The sequence below is a fragment of the Scardinius erythrophthalmus genome (genome assembly GCF_964197995.2).
Source record: "Scardinius erythrophthalmus genome assembly, chromosome: 18".
In the NCBI taxonomy this organism is placed as follows: Eukaryota; Metazoa; Chordata; class Actinopteri; order Cypriniformes; family Leuciscidae; genus Scardinius; species Scardinius erythrophthalmus.
This window is the reverse complement of record NC_138238.1, coordinates 31,440,823-31,464,573: the sequence shown is the minus strand read 5'-3', so window position 1 is coordinate 31,464,573 and position 23,751 is coordinate 31,440,823. Positions and strand designations below refer to the sequence as shown.

The 23,751-nt window shown below is 40.5% G+C and overlaps 1 protein-coding gene across 2 annotated transcripts in view; it reads left to right on the top strand.

Moving 5' to 3' along the window:
* Window positions 1–13,606, top strand: part of ngfrb (nerve growth factor receptor b) — a 50,786-nt gene extending 37,180 nt beyond the window's left edge. The window contains exons 4-6 of one of the 2 annotated variants that reach the window (XM_081393104.1): window positions 9,058–9,328; window positions 10,534–10,694; window positions 11,450–13,606. In XM_081393104.1, coding sequence (XP_081249230.1) covers window positions 9,058–9,328; window positions 10,534–10,694; window positions 11,450–11,778 — 761 coding nt within the window. In that variant the 3' untranslated portion in view covers window positions 11,779–13,606. The remainder of the gene's footprint in view (window positions 1–9,057; window positions 9,329–10,533; window positions 10,695–11,449) is intronic. The other variant, XM_081393105.1, reaches the window with a different exon arrangement.
* The last annotated feature ends 10,145 nt before the right edge of the window (window positions 13,607–23,751 follow it).

The window sequence follows — 23,751 nt, the reverse complement described above, 5'->3', positions numbered from 1 at the left end:
CTAACAAATAATGTCCACTACTTTGAAATGCTATAGGATATAATTAGTACATGTAACATGTAACTACGTCACCTTAAAATAAAGTGTTACCATGTTAACATTAGGCCTGGTAAGCCTTCAAGTTCAAATTTATTTCAAAGCAGATTTCAAAATACATTTATTTGTCTAAATACCACTAAGTAATCTGTCTCAGAAAAAGGAAATATTCTTGATTTTTAACTGACAGGAAGCCCTAAAGATCACGAGTGGCAGTGAACAGAATTTATGCATTAGCACTTAATTAAATCAGGTAGTAGGAAGCACTGGTTGAAGATCAGATTTCCTTGCCAGTGAGCTTTGGCTCTGACCAGTGGATGACATTGTTAACTTACCCTAGACTAGGTTAACTTGGTGATTAGAGGGACAATTTGACCCTGTTGACATGATTTTCTGGCTTGCGATTATAACAATACTGAGAGAAGGATTTGAAAGAGGAAGGAAAAAGTTTCAGCAAAAGATCTGAAAAAAAGGATGAAAACATAAGAGAACAGAAAACATGAAAGCAGAAGAAAAGACAGATGTGTATCAGGAGACACAGATTTAGTGGCGAGGGGGAGAAAGCATATGTACAGAAGCGTTTGTGGTCGATAATAGAGATGGAGTTTCTCAGCTGCACTCTCAGGTTACTCACACTGACCTTTTGTGAGCGGTATCACATTTTGCTGCAGAGATCAAGCATGCACACGAACAACACACTACATATTCTGCTCTCCTCTCCAACTTGACAAGGCATGTAGCTGCGTATATTCCCAATAAACATAATGACACAGTCAGATCTCGCTTACAGGAAATACTTTTTCCATTCCATCATCTTCTCATTATAGACTTTCTCAATCAAACAGTTGTGATTGTGAAAAATAATTATCTGTCTGTGTGTGTTTTTTTTTCTGATTTTGCTTTCACAGGCATACATGATTACAGTAATGCACACGTGCAGACTATTATGCCATAAAATGTGTTAGAATGGAGACTGTTTTTGCCCAGGCCTGTTCTCTTTTGTTGCTACTGTATGGGATGTACTGTAACATTATAATGCAACTTCAATGAAAATGGAACACACAGTTAGTGCCATTATCCCAAACACAATTGTCTACACTGGAAGTGACCACAGACCAATGCTATGGTGATTTCTTACACCAAGAACGAAAACTGTAATTATAACTATGAGCAAATTTTTTAAAATCATTGTAACTCTAATAGCAGAGTCCACACCACAACTATAACAATAATGACATAGATCGGATTGAAAGTGGTGGTGTAGACCTGAAATAATCCGATCACATGGGAAAAAAATTAACCCTATAAACGCTTGATTCTCTCTATTTTCTCAATTGGATTTAAAAATACCTTGCATTTTGCACATACAGTGCTGTGATGAGCTTACATATGTTTTATGTCATATGAACATCTGTATATTTATTTGCATCTCATGCCTTACGAAATGGTCAGTGGATGAGACTGTAAATTTGACTACATAATTGCTAAAAAGCTCTTTCTGACATAAATATAGGTTTCTAAGGCAAAAAAAAGTTATATATGCAATAACTAAGGTGACGTTATTGCAGTGACTTTCTCCGGATCAGATCGTGTCAACTGTGTACTGGGCATGCGCTGAAGTTTTGTTTGGGATACATGTAATGCACATGTAAACCAATAACTGAAGAGACTCACTTAGTATATCAGTGGTTCTCTACTTGTTTCACTCCATGGCTCCTCATTATCCACAAAAATATTTAAATATTAGCCCCACAAATTTTTTACATTTGTTTTTCAAAAAAAAAAAAGCTTGGGCATATCTATAAAAATGTATATTCATTATAAAATTCATTGAGTTTCATTAATTTATATGACTTTTCCAGGTCTAGAAATCACACTTTGAAAATTAGGCCACCTCATAAATACAGGTTTTTCAAGACTCTGGGAACCCTGCTTCTTCAAAGGAAACAAAGTGTTCTTGGGGAGGTGAATTAACATAAGAAATATCTTTATTTTTAGTTGTTTTAGCTTATTTTAAAGCTTGTTTTGTCTTATTTTAATTTAACTTGAATGGGTAAGTTTACAGAGGGCCCCTAGTGGGCCCTGGCCCCCTGGATGAGAATCAATGTCTTCGTTTTTTTTAGATCAACAGTCGATATCTAGTTTTTCATGTCATTGACAAACATATGGTGTGAGGTGCAAGCATTACACTTTTTTCTGACAGTTACTAATGTTAGAACTATCTGTCACGACTTGGGGAAGTACAAAAGGTGCGAGGACTCAAGTGCGGAAGAGTGGTTATTTATTAATAAAGAAAGAACAAACACAAAACAAAACCCACGAGGGGGAAAAACATAACTAGTAAACACAATACCAAACAAAACCAGAACATGAAACTAACTGCAGGGTCACGGGGAAACAAGAAACATTTGACAACGAACCAACACAGACAGCAAACAAGAGGGGACTTAAAAAGGGAATAAATCAAGAGGGAACAGGTGGAACAAATAATCAATAATTAGATAACAAGATGGGAGGGGCTAGACAATAGACACGAGCACATGGCCCAAAATAACAAAACACCCATGTGCAGCACAAGACAGGACAGGCATGTGACATTACCCCCTCCCTACGGAGCGGCTACCAGACGCTCCATCAGGCCAGGCCAGGGCGGGACGGGAGGGACAGACCAGGGAGGGACGGGAGGGACAGACCAGGGAGGGACGGGAGGGACAGACCAGGGCGGGACAGACCAGGGCGGAGACGACAGTCCAACGGGCGGCCAGGGCGGAGAAGACCCCTCGGGCGGCCAGGGCGGAGAAGACCCCTCGGGCGGCCAGGGCGGAGAAGACCCCTCGGGCGGCCAGGGCGGAGAAGATCCCTCGGGCGGCCAGGGCGGAGAAGACCCCTCGGGCGGCCAGGGCGGAGAAGACCCCTCGGGCGGCCAGGGCGGAGAAGACCCCTCGGGCGGCCAGGGCGGAGAAGACCCCTCGGGCGGCCAGGGCGGTGAAGACCCCTCGGGCGGCCAGGGCGGTGAAGATCCCTCGGGCGGCCAGGGCGGTGAAGACCCCTCGGGCGGCCAGGGCGGTGAAGACCCCTCGGGCGGCCAGGGCGGTGAAGACCCCTCGGGCGGCCAGAGCGGTGAAGACCCCTCGGGCGGCCACGGCGGAGACGACCCCTCGGGCGGCCAAGGAACAGTCACCGGTTCAGGAACTGAAACAGACTCCAGCGGCTCAGAAACTGGAACAGACACTGGCTCCGGCTCAGAAACTGGAACAGACACCGGCTCCGGCTCAGAAACTGGAACAGACACCGGCTCCGGCTCAGAAACTGGAACAGACACCGGCTCCGGCTCAGAAACTGGAACAGACACCGGCTCCGGCTCAGAAACTGGAACAGACACCGGCTCCGGCTCAGAAACTGGAACAGACACCGGCTCCGGCTCAGGAACAGACACTGGCTCAGGAACTGGAACAGACATCACCGGCTCAGGAACAGACACTGGCTCTGGCTCCGGCTCAGGAACAGACACCACCGGCTCAGGAACAGACACCACCGGCTCAGGAACAGACACCACCGGCTCAGGAACAGACACCACCGGCTCAGGAACAGACACCACCGGCTCAGGAACAGACACCACCGGCTCAGGAACAGACACCACCGGCTCAGGAACTGGAACAGACATCACCGGCTCAGGAACAGACACTGGCTCTGGCTCCGGCTCAGGAACAGACACCACCGGCTCAGGAACAGACACCACCGGCTCAGGAACAGACACCACCGGCTCAGGAACAGACACCACCGGCTCAGGAACAGACACCACCGGCTCAGGAACAGACACCACCGGCTCAGGAACAGACACCACCGGCTCAGGAACAGACACCACCGGCTCAGGAACAGACACCACCGGCTCAGGAACAGACACCACCGGCTCAGGAACAGACACCATCGGCTCAGGAACAGACACCACCGGCTCAGGAACAGACACCACCGGCTCAGGAACAGACAGCACCGGCTCAGGAACAGACACCACCGGCTCAGGAACAGACACCACCGGCTCAGACACAGGCTCGACGGCGGCCATCTTGTCAGGGGACACAGGCTCGGCAGGCGTGACTTGAACAGGCTCGGCGGCGGCCATCTTGTCCGAAGACACAGGCTCGGCAGGCGTGACGTGAACAGGCTCGGCGGCCATCTTGTCCGAAGACACAGACTCGGCAGGCGTGACGTGAACAGGCTCGGCGGCGGCCATCTTGTCCGAAGACACAGGCTCGGCAGACGTGACGTGAACAGTCTCTGTGGCGGCCATCTTGTCCGAAGACACAGGCTCGGCAGACGTGACGTGAACAGACTCGGTGGCGGCCATCTTGTCCGGAGACACAGGCTCGGCAGACGTGACGTGAACAGTCTCTGGATTGGCCGACGTGGCGAGCAGCTCGGGCGGGGCCGGCAGGGCGAGCAGCTCGGGCGGGGCCGGCAGGGCGAGCAGCTCGTGCGGGGCCGGCAGGGCGAGCAGCTCGGGCGGGACCGGCAGAACAGTACGCCTGGGCGGCGCGGGCAGGGCAAGACGCCTGGGCAGAGGACGACGTCTGGGAGGTTCATTAAGGACGATAGTCACCTCCGGGATGGTCTCCGTGTTATGATCCACCGGATTCGGGACCACCGGAACTGGGACCACCGGAACTGGGACCACCGGAACTGGAATCACCGGCACTGTTGCGAAGGGATTCTTCCTTCTCCTCCTCCGTTTCGGGACCACTGGACTCGGGATCCCCGGACTCGAGACCACCGGACTCGGGACCACCGGACTCGGGACCACCGGACTCGGGACCACCGGAACAGTCACGGAGGGGTTCTTCCTTCCTCTCCTCCGTCTCGGGACCAGCGGTGAAGGCTTGCCCTTCTGCTGACCGCCATCTGCCATGAGTCTCTCCTCCTCCATAGTCCTCTGAGCACACCTGGCGAAATACTCAAACAAGGAGATTGGAGACCCCTTATCCTCGCCAGAAAAAAACTCACTCCGCTGAATCCACATCTTTGGGTTGGTTCGTTCTGTCACGACTTGGGGAAGTACAAAAGGTGCGAGGACTCAAGTGCGGAAGAGTGGTTATTTATTAATAAAGAAAGAACAAACACAAAACAAAACCCACGAGGGGGAAAAACATAACTAGTAAACACAATACCAAACAAAACCAGAACATGAAACTAACTGCAGGGTCACGGGGAAACAAGAAACATTTGACAACGAACCAACACAGACAGCAAACAAGAGGGGACTTAAAAAGGGAATAAATCAAGAGGGAACAGGTGGAACAAATAATCAATAATTAGATAACAAGATGGGAGGGGCTAGACAATAGACACGAGCACATGGCCCAAAATAACAAAACACCCATGTGCAGCACAAGACAGGACAGGCATGTGACACTATCGTCCTCTCTCTCAAGTTATGAACAATGGCAGATAATTGGGGAATTATGTGGTTTTAGATGACGAGTGAAATTAAACTCTTGTCAAGTGCGTAGGAGGGCATGCAAGGAAAGAAACAGAACATTTTTAACCACATATCTGAGAGGATGAAAGCAGCGGGGATGTCCCGGAATACCAAACAGTTTCAAAATAGTATTAAATCCATGAAGAGACAATGCAAAGTTTCATGATATTTACAGACCTTATCTGTTACTATTAGTGGTGGGTACTGAACCGTTATGTTTCATTGACTGATAATTAATAAATCTTAGCCTAAGTCTTTTCAAGTTTATTTTGGTTCAGACTTGACACAAAGTGATGATTCACAGATCAGATGTTTGAATGGTAAGTTGTTTTCTCTGTAACTAGTCCATCTTTGTCTGCCAGTTTGATCCATTCAGGTTGATTTGTGGACCGTTTACAATCATGAAAGCCAGCCATTGTCACATTGTCAGGTAGCCAGTATTTATGCCTCTGAACATCCGCTGATACGGTATTTGTGTGTATAAGAACAATATGTAAATGTGCTTCATAGAAACAACAAAAGTATAATAAACTACTAAGAGGGACAGAGCAGAACTGTGTGGATGAAAGAGTCACGTCTTTATGAAGCTGAGGATAACCGGCCGACTAAAGGTCAACAATGCATGAGAGAGATGTGATGGAGAGATAATGGAAGAGAAAGAAAGCAATACGGAGAGTCAGAGGAGTTCCAGAGACATGGGTATGGAGGGGGATTGTTTCTTGACAAAGAACATCTCTGTCCATGTTGGTGTCTGGTGTCCCTTCTCCAGTGATTCAATATGTGTGAGTGAGTATGTGCTTATGGACTGGCATATTATCCAGAGATTTCAGGAGGAAAAGGAAGCGGATATGAATTGAGAAATTGAATTTCGGGCCTGTTTACCTGCAAACACAATTCAAAGCCTCATAAGATACTCAAATATTGTTTTCAAGACAATACACTATTGGCATCTGTTAAGGTCGAGATTAGATTGTCATTCACTTCATAGGGTTGTAGTTCTTTCCCTCATCCTTATAGCCATTAAATACACAGACTTATACCTTTGTCTTTTTGTCTGATTTTTAAATACTTTTTTTAGGGATGCTCCAATAATGATTTTTGCAGCCGAAACGGACTACCGATTTCTTGTCATCATGATCAGCCGATACCAATCCTGATCCTGATTATTCAAGCTGTATATAAGTGATATATATAATCTTTGTTTTGCTATCACTTTTAACCCCTTACACCTTGAAGGCATTTTAATGATTTCATGTGATTTCAAGTGGCATACGTAAAAGTAATCGCTTACTTTTAGTGCCTCTAAAAAACAACAACAAGGTATCATCAAGTACATGGTTTCATTTGATAGAAAACCTTTTAGAATTTGGAATAAAAATATAACACTGCTGAGAAAACCTCAGAAAAAGTAATGCAATTTATTTATTTATTTATTTATTGTATGATTATTCATGCTTGACATGATGACTATTAAGTATATATGACAGGTCCTAAAATCATAGGTCATAGTTTTTGATGAATGTGCACTCCTATTCTATGACGCACAGTAAATCAAGACCTGTCAGTCTGAGAGATCCAATCCATGTGCGCTCCAGCTGTAAAACAGTGTCCGACTGTTGTCCACACCTCATAGCTTTAGCCAAGCAGCATGTCGTGTCACTCCGTGAGGATTTTCTCAAGATCTATGCTTCATGTTATGTTGTGTCTGAGCTCGTTTGAATTAAGACATCCTGCTCTAAATAAAGTTGTGTGATTTACTCTGGTTTACTAATGTTTCGTGAAGTTACAAAGCAGAAAGTGGCACAAAAGCCTTATCTGTATACTGTTTACATATGCGTCGGTAGAAACTTTTTACGGTTCTACCAATTTACTCCTGAGTCATAGAATCGATCTGAGCATCCCTAACTTATTTGCTTCAAAGCAAAATTTGTAATGCTGTCTTTCACCTCGTATCTGGTTGTTATTGCACTATATAGTGCTACCCACTTTTTGAATGGCCTTGGCTCTGGAAGTTTCCATAGGAATCTTTAAAATTATTTGTTATATAGTATGAGTTATTATAAGCCATGAATCAGCAACTGGCTGGAACTACCCCAGAACACCCCAGCAACCACATAGCAGTATGCTATGTTTCTAACTTGAAAAAATACAATTAGAAAAAAATATTCTTATGTAAATTGTTACGTTCAATTCCATGCAACAATATCATTTCAAAACTATTTCTACAGAATTTTGTTCTACTTGTGTTTCATGAATGAGGTCAATTACAATGCTGGCCACAAAACAAGCTCACATGCCCAAAATTCCCTCCAAAATGTTTCATTCTGCAGTACTTTGATCAATAAATCCATACCCAACATTCCCTAGAGCATGGCCCTTCCCCCAAACCAAACCCCAAATGACCCCCCCCCATCCCCCTACAGCCAGAATATCCAATGATCTCCAATGTGTCTGTCCATCTGTCTATGGTATAACTTTCAACACACACACACACACACACACACACACACACACACACACACACACACACACACACACACACACACACACACACACACACACACACACACACAAACAGAGAGTAGCCTTGGGCGAGGCCTGCCCTACTTGGGCTGAACTTATACCTCTCCAATCTAATCATAGTCTCCTGCACTATCTGAGTGTCCATTAGGTTGGGCTCAGGACAATGCCTGTTTATTACGGCCCCCGATTGAATCAAAGATAATCCAATCAAAAGAATAATTTTTTTAGCTTGCCGGCGAACAGAGCTGACAGGGCCAAGACAAAGCAGTCTTAGTTCTAATGTGCTTTTACTCAATTTTACAATATTCTCTGGGCTGTTTTTGTGTCTTTTATTTTGGATTAGTTTTAGTAACGAATTACATCCTAGATGGAATCTGTAAACTTTTCCCACAAATGTATTACTACACATTTTAGTAGAACTTTAGTAGTAATAAAACATGCAGGGAATGTGTAGAACTTTCAGTGGAAAGTTTTCCAGTTCTGCGGAAATGAGCAGTGGGCACAGATGTCATAGGCCAGCTAATGTTGTAACTAACTTGACCCTAAAAGAAATGGTGGAACACATTTTGAAGAATGAACCGTTTTTATCCATACAATGAAAGTCAATGGACCCCCAACATTTTTCAAAATGTCTTCTTTGGTGCATACATTTTAGAACAACATGAGGGTGAGTAAACAGTGAAAGACATGAATTATCTCTTTAAATTACTAACTTAAACACAACAAAACTTATTCAAGCAAAATTTTATATATATACACAGTATGTGCAGTATTTCATCATTTATGTAAACTGCGGTATTGAATTGCATGAATGCGCCCCTAGTATCGCTGTTAACTCAATCCTTCCCTAGCTCATTGTGGCTCATTTGGAATAACAACTACATGATCTTATATGCACTTTTAACTTGCTTTAGAAACCTCTTATGCCATTTCACATACTTAAACAGCTTTTTTAGCAACTAACAGATTTTGTAAATGTCTTTTTCTTTTTCTTTTTACTTGTCTTTGTCCCTTTCCTCCAACAGAGCTAGATACTCCTAACAGCTCAACCTCTCCTTCTCTTCCTCCTACTCCATATGTTACACCTGTTCCTTCCCTTTCTACTTTTTGGTCTCCTGCTCCATCAGTTGTCTCGTATACAGACAAGTCTCCACCCAACAGTCCTACGGAGAGCGTGACCACGGCTGACCCTGGGCTGAAGAGACTCCATGGGCTGAGCGACAACCTCATTCCCATCTACACCTCCATACTGGCTGCAGTGCTGTTGGGCCTGGTGGCCTTCATCATCTTTAAACGGTGAGGAGGATTGGAATTATTCTCTCCCCGTGATGTTTTTTATCTCTACTCACAAAGCACAATGCTATGTAGGCTTTAGTTCAGCTATTTTTATAAAGGAAAAAAAGAAGAAAAAAGCGCTTCTAGGCTGTTTTTCCATCTGATCCATCACGAGCGCATTGTTTATTATGTGGGGTAAAACAAAGATTTCATTTCTGATTGGATGAAGCACATTCAAAACCTTAAGTGAAAATGGCGATATAATAATCAAGACTGCATATTCAAATATGCAGAATAACAACTATATGTTTTCCCAGACTGAAAATTAAAAGAAGGCCGTTTTCTGAGCAGACACAGATGGAGGTTGTGGAGGAAGGGGTCATAAAATACTAAAATCACTGCTGGAGGGAAACATTGACCCGCTTTGGTTCCTTTAGGGTGTGAACGTCCTTGTGCTTTCAAATCATTGCTTGTTTGATTGCTTGGGTGGTCCTACATCTCAATTTCTGGCTCAACCAATGGGGTGTGTTCGGGCGGGACTAGATTGTCTGAACAATGGCAGAACGTGGGAGAGTGGTGCAGAAATGTCAGACTTTAGGTTAGAAGTGAATACTGATTTTAGCCACGTTTCTACCGCAGGAACTTTCCCCAGGATCTAGGAACTTTGTGGTGGTACTCGGTGTGTTTCGACCGCAGGGACCAGTGTCTAAATGAAGTTCTGGGTAAAAATTTCCCCCTCAGAAAGGCCTGCTCACAAGGTAGTACTTTTTCAAAGACCAGGAACTTTCGGGGGTGGGACTTGGGCGCTGAACATGCTGATTGGTTGAGTTCACGCAGCATTTTGATTGGTTGACTCCACGCAGCATTTTATTTCAACCACCATTTTTAAAAGTCTGTTGCGGTGCGTGCAGTAAGTTGTTTGCTATTCGAATCAACAATGGAGTTTAAAAAATACGACCGATAGACAGACGACGAGGTTCAGGCTTTATTGAGCTTATATGCGGAGGGCGAAAACCAGCGGGAACTGGACAGTCGTGCGCAGTCCTGCGTCACCGGACTAATTTGCCTTATCTTCACAGTACTTTAGAACACGATGGAAATGCAGAAAGCAACAGATCTGGGGGAAAAATGAGAAAAAAAGTTCCTGGGACAAATTGTTCCGGGTAATTTCGGTGAAAACACATTTGATAATGAAAGCTTCTGATGTTTGCCTTGATGTCTTTCAGGTGGAACAGTTGTAAGCAGAATAAGCAAGGAGCCAATAACAGAGCGTGCAGTGCAAACCCCAGTCAGACTCCTTCTCCTGAGGGAGAGAAACTCCATAGTGACAGCGGCATCTCAGTGGACAGTCAGAGCCTGCAGGAGGGCCAGGGGCCTCCACATACAGGTACAAACTTTTAGGTCAGGGTTCATCAACCTACAGTAATCGCTGGCAAGTGAAAAAAATAAGTTGATGCTATAAATTTCAGGCATGCTCAAATATAGAGTCCTCTTAAACATAATGATGTTTCCTTGTTCATGTGTAGTGGGGTTCAGTAGGGTCACATTGGAAATATATATATGTATATATATATATATATATATATATATATATATATATATATATATATATATATATATATATATATATATATATTATATATAGTCTATATAGACAGATTATTTCTCTTGAAACCACCCACATGCCAACAAACCAATGAAAACACAAAACAATAATGACGCTCACCGCTCACCCGAATCCCTCTGTAACTGGCACAGAAAATTACCGTCGCTTGGCAAATAAATAATTTACGGACAGTAACACGTGTATCCCCAACATTTTATTATGTAAGCTTTATGTTACACCTTAAATGACAAGGGACTCTTATGTTAATTTTAATTAGCCAGTCCCTGAACTCTTTCTCTCAAATTACTTAGGAATACAGAGCATTCATAGCTTATATGGACTGCACACCACACCCCTGCTGGATTGTTTGGTATGTTAATAGATATTACAATGTTCATGCCTAGACGGACTAGATCTGCTACGCATGCTGCTGTTGTTACTGCTGCTGTTGCAGAGCAAGTACGGTGAAATAATGCTTTGTAGTCTTGTTTTAACTATATTAATCCAGATGGCTAAATGTATTCTCTTTGTTTTAGTGGTCAAGATAGATGGAAGTTCAGCCCTGTCCTTGCCCTTACACACACGGGAGGAGGTTGAGAAACTGCTAAATTGTACCTGTGAAGGGGAGGAGTCAGGGGCCAATGAGGAAACTGATTGGTGCAGTCTGGCAGGGCTACTTGGATACAAAGAAGAACACATTGCTAATTTCAAGCAAGAAGAGAGGCCCATCCAGGCCCTTCTGTCTCATTGGGCGAGCCAGGATTCGGCTAATATTGATACGCTTTGTACAGCACTGAAGAAAATCAATAGGGAGGATATTGCGCAGAGCATCACTGTCAAACCAACTGCTACATCCACCGTATGAGAGAACAAACACGCACGCTCACAAAATCCCAAATACACACCTTACATTGCCTTCAGCATACTTCGATGTTGATGTATCACTGGTGAAGTTGTATCACTATATCTTTAACTTTATGCTGTAAACTCAAGTGCCGTTTCCCTTTAAACCCTTGATTATGACCAAACTATGTGCAAATAATGCACTGTTCTCTAAATATTGTTTGCATGTTCCTTTAATTTGAGGAAAGCCATATGGACTTGAACATGGATATTCATGTGTTTCCTGAAGATATTCAGGATAAATGATTCAAAATCATTAACACATTTCAATACAGCAAATATACAAACTACACGCCACATCCAACTTTATCCTACCAATAATTACTCTTAATAAGTTTTTTTTTATCATTCTACAATTTCATTTGTCTGCCTCTATACAGTATAGAAACTGCTATGTAACATCCATAACGCATATGCTAATGATATGTCAAATGTGGCCAGTTCAGTCATTTGCTAAGTGTACCATATCCACTGATTATATCGCATCAGAGCTTGACCCCTCATGTACACAGTTGATGTTGTGCTCCTGTGTTTTAAATACTACCAGTGAGAGTATGAGGAGAAGGACCAGTCATAGAAAAATGAAAACGATAAATCACAATGCTCAATTTGGAGGCTGTGGAAATGTTTATTTAGAAGAGTTTTTCTGTTATGTGAGCTAAAGAAAGCTAGATTTATGATGCCATTGTTGTCAGTTTATTGCTGATTTGATTGTAAACTAAACCACGATTTACTACTTGCTATTGTTAGTGCCAGGTAGTATTAGGTGTCGCGGTTTGGTTGGAAGGCATGAAGAGTTGAGGTGAGGATCTAAACGCTAGCTATATATTTATTAAATGAGAACAAAAAACACTCTTGAACACAGGAGAACAGGAACACTGGAAACCCACAGGAGCAAACTAATACATTGAAAACACAGGTCTATCCACCTTTTTCTTACGCCCCATGACGTTTTGCACGAATTATGGGAGAACCTATTTTAAAGCATTCGTGTGAAAACAAACCTGGAATGAATCGTGAGGATTTGGCGAGAAAAACAAAAGATTATTTGTGCATTCCAGTGAATTATTCATGGGATGAATTGTAAATAAAGTTTTTTTTTATAAAGGAATACAAAGGTAAAAAGAAAAAGAAATAAAGGAAAATAATTCAGCGGCTGAAAAGAGCTCTTGCCATAGATATTCTTGATATACCAAGTCACATTAAAATACCAAGCATTAGGTTATTCTCCTGACATCTGAAGATAGAACATGAAGGAAATTTCACAGCTCGTTCAGTCAAACTGACAGATAAAGATTATTTGTAGCGCAACTTTATGATTTGAAATTATTTGTTTCAGTCTTTTTGAGTGGAACTTCCCCAAAACAGAAGTGCCTCCCATAATCTAAAACGCAGTAGGCTCATTAGGAAAAAGGTGGATATAAATAGAATAAACAAGCAACTAAACAAGACACAGGTGAACATAATCAGAAACTATATAGAAACAAATGAGAACCTAATTGGAATTCATCACAACCAGGAAAAAAAGGAACTAAACATAGGAACTACAGGAACCATGGAGTGAAATGAAAATCAAAATAAGTCCTTGAACAAACATTTACAAAATTAGATTAGACAGTAGGGAGTTGTGACATTCTCTAGCATTTATTGTGTACATTTATGGGTCTTTGAAGCAACTCTGGCCATTTCTTGGTCAACCCACTTGGTAACAGAGAGGAACCATTTTGGTAAGAGTTAAAATATCATAAAGATGTTAAGTCAAATGTGACGCAGAGAGATGAAATTGTAGGAAAAAAAAAAGAGAGAAACATTAGAGAGAGGTCAAACTACAGGAAGACACTGTCCCTTTATCAGATGCTTTCTGATGCCAGATGACAGGATGTTGAATTTCGTTAAAAACAGTGGTAATAAATAACCTTATTCCAAATCTAAACTAGATATTTACAGTTTCTGAAGATTTATTTGCCCGTGGGTGATTGCTAGGTCTTGATATGGCTTGGGTCCTCCAATTAAAAACTGTAAGTCCAAATTCTAAGTCTAAAATCTAGATTGATGTATAATTTATGCCAAAGTTTGGTCAGACATCTTACTCAAAGTATGAGCAATAATATAAGTAATGGTGACATAAACAGACACCACTTAAGTATGTTCATTGTATGATGTCTGCATCTTTTTGGGCAGGTGACTGAGAACATTCTAGAATTAATAAGCAGGAGGTTTTGTCGTCCTGGTGGTCCGGCTGAAAGATGATAGCGGTTTCTTGTTCTTTTTTACTTTTTTACTTTTTTCTTTATTACAGCGGTAACCGGACACTGGTCACTACCTGGCTCAGGTTATCACCATGACAAAAGCACTTGGCCATGCAGTCTGTGACCCAGATAGAAAAATGTTAAAGATACAAGACACAAATACACCCATAAACACAGAACAAAGAAACAAGCTTCCCTGTAAAATTAACCACTGACTGATATGACCGTCAAGGGTGATTAAACGAGGCTCTTTTGAAGGCATAATACAGGGTTCCCACGGTCATGGAAAACCTGGCTGTATCAGGGAATTTTAAAAAAGTGGATTGGTCGTTGATTGGTCAACTCAACAACTCATATCTTTTGTGTTTATTGTAATGTTGGACTCTTAAGATTCAGCAACATGTTACTGGATACTGTACCAAGAATTGAAGTGATCCAATGTAACTTTTTGGGTTTGCAACTGATATATTTGGTTCAAATACTGAAGTTGGTGATACAGTGCTGTTTTCGATGTCAAGTAAATCAATTCAAAAGAAATCTCCAGGGATTTATAATTTCTCAGGGTTTGTGTGGAGATTTGCCCATCTGTCAATGTTCCATGTTGTTATGTCGTCAGTATCAGTGGCCTTATGATGGAGTGTTATGGAAGCACTAGCTGAAGTTAGCTTCAGCACAGACATTTGGACTCAAAGAGCTTTTTTAGAAGTATGGAAGAAGGTCAGTTTGAGAGGGGAGAAGTGTTGAATTTGTTATGCAGAATATATGAAACATTAAAATTCTGTAGCTGCATGATTGTCAGTATTCATAGATTCTTGTGATGTCCATTCAGTTTGAAAAGCAATGCAGCTGCGTACATTATTAATATTTTTGAATATTAAATACTGATTAACAGTTTTTTTTTTCCTTTTTTTTCCTATACATTTTTGGAAAACTTCAAACATATTGTAATTTGTATCTTAAAATGAAGGCATTCTCCATTTCTGGATGTGAATTTTTTCTCTTTTTAATTCATTTTAAATCTCTCTTTTTTTGTAGCACTTACAAAGTATAATATACATTTTGTATAACAAATACCTGAGATTAATATCAGGTCAGTGTTGTTTTTGTTCTGTTTAGTGTGTACATAATTTTGCTTTGTGTATGATAACTGCTTTATTTTTGTCTTTATTCGTAGCCTCAGAGGCTTGTTATTGGTTATTTTTTTATGTTAAATATAAGCCAATCCTGAAACCACAAACCCAACAAGCTCAAAGAAAGTTACACGATTTGCCATGGTTTACTTACTGAACATTTTCCTTTATACTGTTTTGCCAATTTTGTCTTGTACAACATCATCTTTATTATTTGACAAACAAAACAAAAAAATTTATTTGCAGATTATTTTTTACACAATATCAGAGTGCATATCTCTGAGATGGATGTTCTAATGTGGCACATTGCTCTCTGACAATCAACTAAAAACATATTTGTATAGTTGCTGGAATATGGAGTTGATCAGAAACCATTAATACCCAGAGAATGAATCTTGCACTTGGTGGAGGAGCGTTGTGAGATGAGTGTGAGGAGCATGAGAGGGTGAGCAGAGGTTTTGTTGGGCTTATTTGGACACAGGTTCTGTAAGAAGAAACCATATTGAATGTTACTTGTATTTACTGTTATGTACACTGTATCATATAAATGTGAATTTACTAGAATTCATAAAGTAGGTTTAATGCAGTTACTATTACAAACAAGAAATAATAAACTAAATAAGATTGCAACTGTACATTTGTCTGATTTTTCCTCCCGCTAAAACACACACAAATATGCTACCAATTTAAATATACGTTTTCTTAAAATGTTAAAAGTGTTTAAATTACCTGATCATGCTGTAAGTTTTCACATATCAGGTCACTGGATCACAGGGATTTATTCTGATGAATTTCACTGGAGTTTCAGGTCTCCTTACACTTTTGAGTTAATTTGAGTTCTCACATCTGCACAAATGTCTCTGAGGATTTTGGGTATTAGGGAAACTGTTGACACAACAGATGTCTTATCCCCCCTGTGATGTTCAGTTCTGGGCCAATAAACAGACCGTCATTGGAGTAAGCATTCCTCTGTGTGTGTGTGTGTGTGTGTGTGTGTGTGTGTGTGTGTGTGTGTGAGACACCGTGGGGACCTAAATTGAGGTCTCAGTGACACTGTAAAACCTGATGAGTTAGTTCAACTCAAACCGTTTGAGGAAACCGATTGCCTTAAATAATTTAAGTTTATTAACTCAAACAATTTAAGCATAAAAAAATATTTGATTTGTGTCCCAGTAACTCAATAACTTATTGTTAAGATAACTTGGGTAAATAAAGTTAATAGTACTAATTCCATTCAGTTAATATAACTTAAATCTATGAAGTACACCGTAAACCCGAATAAGTTCAAAAAAATCAAAACATTTAAGGCAATCAATTGCCCAAATTTTTTTACATTCTGAAATTCAAAGTTTAAGTAAGCAGAACTACAGTAGCAGATTTTTATTTTGTACTTAAACATTTCAAGTTAAGAACAATTAAAATGTATGAGTACATTAATTCATACAATTAACTTAAAACTTTCATGTAATCTCAATGTGAACTTTTATTAGCATAAACTTAGTTAGCTTTAAAAAGCTAATCTGCTAACATACTAATTTGCTAACATATTATGCACCACTTGTCACCATGATGTTAACTATCCTAAAGCCAACATTAACAGAAATTCTTCTAAATTAGCATAATCACTCCTAAATCTCACACTTAACATTAATCTTACACAGAAAAAAAAAACATTATATTACACTTAATTTTAGCATTTACTCTCCCTTTCGAGTGCCATCGGCAAAGCATGCTGGGAAATAGACATCTGTCACGGTTCATGAATCGGCTGTCTCATTTCTGATGTGTGTGTGTGTCTGTGTGTGGGTGTGGTTACTCATTGTGTTGATTAGTGTCGCCAGCTGTGATCAATCCCCGTTTCCTTTATATGTGCAGTAATTCCCATCTCATGTTGTCAGATCGTTGTGGTTTCCCCGGTGTCGTGTCCTGTTCCCGTGTGGCTCTCTGTTTCCTGCTGTGGATTATTCGTCGTGTGGATTCGTTGTTATTCGTCACCTCGTCTGGATGTTCCACTGGTTCCTGGTTTCCCGTACACGCTGATCACTTCACCACCACCGGATGCCATCAAAGTCCCTGCGCCACAATCGTCATCTGAGTGTTTGTTTTCCCCGACCTGTGTTGTGCGTTTCTGAACATCTCAATAAACGCCTTTTTACTTGCAATTGTATCCGTTCTGATTTCCTCACAACATCCCAGCCGTTTCAGTTAAACTTAAGTTCTTCTGAATTAAAATAAATAATTTCATAAAACTCAAAATAATGAAACAATTCAGTTTACTTAAAATATATCAGTTCTGTGAACTTGAAAGAAAATAAGTGCTAAATACTCATAAAAGTTAATTTGACTGAACTAATTCGTTTAATTTAAGTTTGTCCTACTCAAACCAATTAATTATTTTGAGCGTTAGGGTTTACAGTGAAACAAGCTTATAAATCATATAAGTTTTCATTTCAGTTTTTTTGAAAATGTAAAAATTCTGAAAGTTTTCTGTGATGGGTAGGTTTAGGGGAAGGGTTAGTGTCAAGGGATAGAATATACAGTTTGTACTGTATAAAAAACATTACGTCTATGGAGAGTCCCCACAAAGATAACGAACCAGACATGTGTGTGTTTCACCAAAAACTGCACATTCTGTCATTGTTTACTCACCCATCCCTTGTGAAAAAGTAATATACTTTAGCCTACTTTAAGATATGTACTTATTTCAGAAATATATACTTCAAACGAATATGCTTAAGTATGAACTGAATGTTATGTTTTGGACTAATTCCGTTATTTGCAATTACATGGAAATGTTTTATAGTTTAAATTACATTAAATGCAAGTTGTTAAGCTTTTTTTTGACTTGCTTAAGTAGGACTTGATCTTTGTATGTAATTTCATAGTTACTTCTATATTGTCTTTGAAATATGTTTAAAGTGTTCTAAAGTGCACTGACAAGCATTTTAACGTGAAACTTTTATGTCATTTAATTTAAACATATTTGTAATTGTTAATTATTTCAATTGAGTACATTTAAGATATATATATATATACTTTAAATGTAATATCGAATAACACCCATACAGTTAAAATTATAATCAAGTACTTTACATGTGCTCTAGAATGTTAGTCAACACATCAAAATAAGTGTCTTCTTTAAAGCATGATAAAGGAAAGGATAATTAAAACATAATGATTTCAAATGTACTTTAAAATGTAATTTGACATACTCAGATTTCATTAGTATTATATTGTCTACAAATGCATTTTTAAAAACATATACTTTTAAGATTTGAAGACCACCACAAGTGCGCATTCAATACAATTAAGCACACTTCTTTTTCACAAGTGTCACTCCAAACCTATGTTGTTTTTTAGTAGAAGTAGAAGTAAAATGACTAATTAAGTAGAATTACTGAAGAAACTTCACACAGCTCCAAATGACCACAATGGTCACTCTCAAAAAAACGATATAAATGGGCCATTGAAAGAGATTGAAAGCTTACTTGCATTTCTCTTTTTTTTTCTGTCTTTTTTTATGTGTTCTGGATCTATTCTGTGCTGTTTTCTAAATTTAAAATAAAATAATCAGTACAATTCAAAAATTTTGAACAGAAAGATATTGCGAACAACGGTTTTTAATAATACTGCGCTGTTATTGTGCTATATCCTAATACAGAAACCTATTTTTTAATGGCACGTAAAAAACAAAATAAAAAACTGTGACTGATGGCTTTACACATCAGTCAAGCATTCTCTTCTTGTCTAAATGGATGTTTCTTGGCCAGAATGACCTCCAGTGTGGACCAGACTCTATGCTGATAGTCAAAAGCCTGGATACGTGAGACAATTTCCAAGCTCCATATCACTTTCTTATTTTTTCCTGTGTAGACAAAAACAGACAAATAAACATGTGGTGCCCATGCCATGAAGTGCTCTGGAAGGCATTTACTGAATGGGAGAGGAATGTGTGTTTGTCTTTTTTTGTGTGTGTTTCTGCTCATGCTTCTCTTTGCTGAGCAAAATAATCAGGATCTCTTGGCTCTGACGCAGCATGTGCACTGTCAAATCTTTCTGAAGTGCAATTAAATGAATGTGGTTACAGACCAAACAATAAAATGGTTAATAGTGCATTAACCCTCTGGATTTCCTGCTCTTCCAACCAGTGTTTGCTACAGTTCTGGCCTCATAAAATGTTTCTTCATTCAATAATAAGAGGGAGGAATATTCTAATCATGACTGAACTTTTCTTGTCTGTCATTTAAAATAATGCTGTAATGGAAACAATATAGATGTGTGCAGAAATCTTTGGCGAATGATAGTATGTGTGTTTCATATATTCTGGCACCAGTGCCGACTACATTGATTATGACCTGTTTACTAGCAGCTGCTGGAGATTTTTCTCATCTTCAAGTTCTTCTTGTCTTACAGTTCTTAATGACATTTCAGAAAATGGAAGCTGCAATCAGGAAGTGTTTAACATATTTTTTATAGTCTTTCACTTTAAGTTCCATTTGACTTCCATTTCAAAATTTAATTTTAGTCTGGAAACTGCGTGCAGGAAGCACTTAGATTTCTTTTTATAGCCTTCCTGATTTAAAGATGACATTTTTCTTCAATTTCTGATCCTCAAAAGAGTTAAGGTCTAATGAGACAGTGAGGTTTTGTTTGTGTGTGTGTGTGTTTGGTTACATTAAGGTGTTTATTTTAAAATGTCCTTATTACATTGTAATTATACATTTAAGGACTAAGTAATATTAATGAACTGCTTTCCATGTACTATGTTTAAGATTAGTGTTTGGTTTATGGTTAATTGCATTTATGGGAGAGGAGTGTATGTTTGTCTTGGTGTGTGTTTCTGCTCATACTTCTCTTTGCTGAGCAAAATAATCAGGATCTCTTGGCTCTGACGCAGCATGTGCACTGTCAAATCTTTCTGAAGTGCAATTAAATGGATGTGGTTACAGACCAAACAATAAAATGGTTAATTGTGCATTAACCCTCTGGATTTCCTGCTCTTCCAACCAGTGTTTGCTACAGTTCTGGCCTCATAAAATGTTTCTTCATTCAATAATAAGAGGGAGGAATATTCTAATCATGACTGAACTTTTCTTGTCTGTCATTTAAATTAAAGCTGTAATGGAAATAATATACTGTAGATGTGTGCAGAAATCTTTGTCAAATGAGTGTTTCATATATTCTGGCACCAGTGACATTTCAGAAAATGGAAGCTGCAATCAAGAAGCGTTTAAAATAATTTTAATAGTCTTTCACTTTAAGTTCCATTTGACTTCCATTTCAAAATTACATTTTAGTCTGGAAACTGCGTGCAGGAAGCACTTAGATTTCTTTTTATAGCCTTCCTGATTCAAAGATTAAATTTTCTTCGATTCCTGATCCTCAAAAGAGTTAAGGTCTAAAGAGACAGTGAGGTTTTGTGTGTGTGTGTGTGTGTGTGTGTGTGTGTGTGTGTGTGTGTGTGTTTATTTTCAAAATGATTTAATTTAATTATTTTATTTAACGTGTAAAAAAAACACTGCAGAATAGTGTTACCATCTTTTTATTTATTTAAAGGGGTCATATAATGCCATTTTTGTACAAGCTAATATGATTCTTTAGGGTCTAAATTAAAAGTTTGTAATATACTTTAATTAAAAATTCTCATTAGTATTGTAAGAAAACACAAATTTTACCTGGTCAAAAACAGCTCTGTTTTCAGCACGCCGTTTCAGTGCATGTGTCTTTAAATGATAATGAGCTTTGCTAACCCCGCCCCTCTGTTCTGTGCGTACACCGTTTCTAACACAATAACCACCACGCATTGTTCATTATAAACTTGGGATTATGAATTATATTGAGAACGTCGTACATAGAAAACATGCCGTAATGTACCCTGAGTGTAAACCTTAGACGCATTCATCGTGAAGCCTGCAGCAAGGTTTGCAAATTTTGCAAAGATTAATATAAATATTAATATAAAGGTTAATAAAACATTACACTCACATCTTCTGGAGGTTCAGCAGGAACACGTTGGTACCGATCCGTTTTTTTTTCTCGTTTGTAAAGCTGTCTGGTGTGAAATGATTCGCCGCAAACATGAAAGCATGGACGATCGTGGGGAATCCCCGTGAGGGAATCCCCGCGTCAATCCTTTGGGCATATCGCTTCAAAAACAAAACTCAGCCACTGCATCTTCAACGGCTCGGATTTAGGAACATTAAAATGAATGCTGTGTTCCTTATTACATCTAAGAACAGAACACCACAATCGCTTAGACGCCATTCTGCTCCAGCATATCAACAATGGCGGACTACTATGACGACAGCTGTCACAGCTCGCTCAGGGCGGGTCTTGTGTTGAAACACGGCTGTCACTCAGCACCGTGGGAGGGGCGTTGGATATTGTGACGTCACAATATCGAACGGCTTGATTTGAGACAGGGGAAAACATATAAGGAGATTAAAACAAAACCACTGGATGGATTTTTATTATGATAGGATGGTTGTGTACAGGCACTGCCAACACACATTTCAGTGCAATCAACTTGTAAAAGTGCATGTACCATTATATGACCCCTTTAAGTCACATTTCTCCATAACTTTCAAAAACTGTTTTGGGGTTGAAGGTCAGTGCAACATTCGGCAACCAGCAGATACCACTGTACCACAACATGCCTGTGCTTTGTATCTATTCTGTAAAAAAAAAAAAAACATTTTCATATTGATATTTTCCCATGAAAGAGTTTTGTTTTTCTTCTCATGTGAAGATTTTAAGAGTACTTCTGTTTGAATCATGAAGAAAATTATGTCAATCCCTTAAATGTGATTCATGGTCATTTGATTTTCAGCATGGTTTTTGGTAACTGCAGGAACAATATAAAATGCTGCAATTTCTCAGAAACTGCTTAAACCATTTTAGAAAAAAAAAAAAAAAAAACTTTAGGATGTGAAAACGTCTCAGGTTACGTATGTAACCCTGGTTCCCTGATAGGGAACGAGACGCTGCGTTAGAGACGCGGTGGGAACGCCCTGCGTGATTGCGTCGTGAAGCACGTGTATAATCAGTCCAATGGAAAGACGAGACGTCATAGGCGGGTGACGTCATCGACCAGGAAACTATAAGGCAGCCCCGCTGACACAGATCGCGTTAGCTTCTGAAAAAGCCTGAAGCAAGTCGGTCAGGGCATGCAGGAAGTATGGCAGGCGAACGCAGCGTCTCGTTCCCTATCAGGGAACCAGGGTTACATACGTAACCTGAGACGTTCCTTTTCAAGGGAACTCGAGCTGCGTTAGAGACGCGGTGGGAACCCCATACCCACTACGCCATAATGCCAAAAGCCCGTTCTGTGTGAAGTCCTTGCGCACACTAAGAATCAAGCAACCTGACCCCAGGAGTGGAGAGGTCTAGATCATAAAACCTGACAAATGTATGTGGTGAGGACCAGCCCGCCGCATTACAAACATCATGAATAGAAACTCCTGATATTAAAGCCTTAGAGGCAGCCATACCCCTCGTAGAATGAGCCCGGACAGCCAAAGGTGAGGGCTGTCCGGCCGCTTCATAAGCCAGTGAGATAGCCTCAACTACCCACTTGCTCATCACCTGTTTAGATGCAGGGCAACCTTTCCTGGTTGACCCAAAGCAGACAAACAATTGTTCCGATTTACGCCACAGGGCAGCTCTGTGGACGTAAGCATCCAAAGCCCGCACAGGGCATAACAGATTAAGATTTTCCTGATCTGGGGTATTAAATGGTGGAGGATGAAAGGCCTGCAGCACTATTGGCCCCGCAAAATTAGTAGGGACCTTAGGGATGTAGCCCGGTCTAGGGTGAAGAAATGCCTTCACCATACCAGGTGCAAACTCCAAACATGAAGGAGCAACCGACAAGGCTTGCAAGTCTCCAATTCTCTTAATAGACGAAATAGCGAGAAGGAATAAAGTTTTTAAAAGTGAGGAACTTTTCTGAAACCTCTTCGATGGGCTCGAAGGGAGCCAAGGCCAGACCCTCAAGTACGATGGCCAAATCCCAAGCCGGTGCTCTAGAGTGCAATGCAGGTCTCAACCTCAAAGCACCACGGAGAAAACGAATAATCAGAGGATCTCTCCCAAGAGAAGTGCCCCCCAGAGGGGTGTGGTAGGCCGATATAGCCGCCACATATACTTTCAAGGTCGAAGGTGATAATCCAGCAGAGAAACGGTCTTGCAAAAAATCAAGAACTGAACCAACAGGGCAGTTAACAGGATCTAGGTGACGTACACCACACCAGGTAGAGAATAATTTCCATTTCAGTGCATAAAGTTTTCTCGTGGAAGGTGCTCTGGAATGGAGAATGGTCTCAACGACCTCAGTCGAGAGACCGGATTCTATAAGCCGGGCCCCCTCAGAGGCCAGGCCCACAGTTTCCACAACTCCGGATTGGGGTGGAGTATTGTGCCCCTTGCTTGGGACAGCAGGTCCCTCCTGACAGGAATCTCCAGGGGAGAGCCGTCCAGAAGAGACACTAAGTCCGAGAACCACACTCGGGACGGCCAGTGAGGGGCTACCAGTAACAGACGGACCCCTTCCCGGCG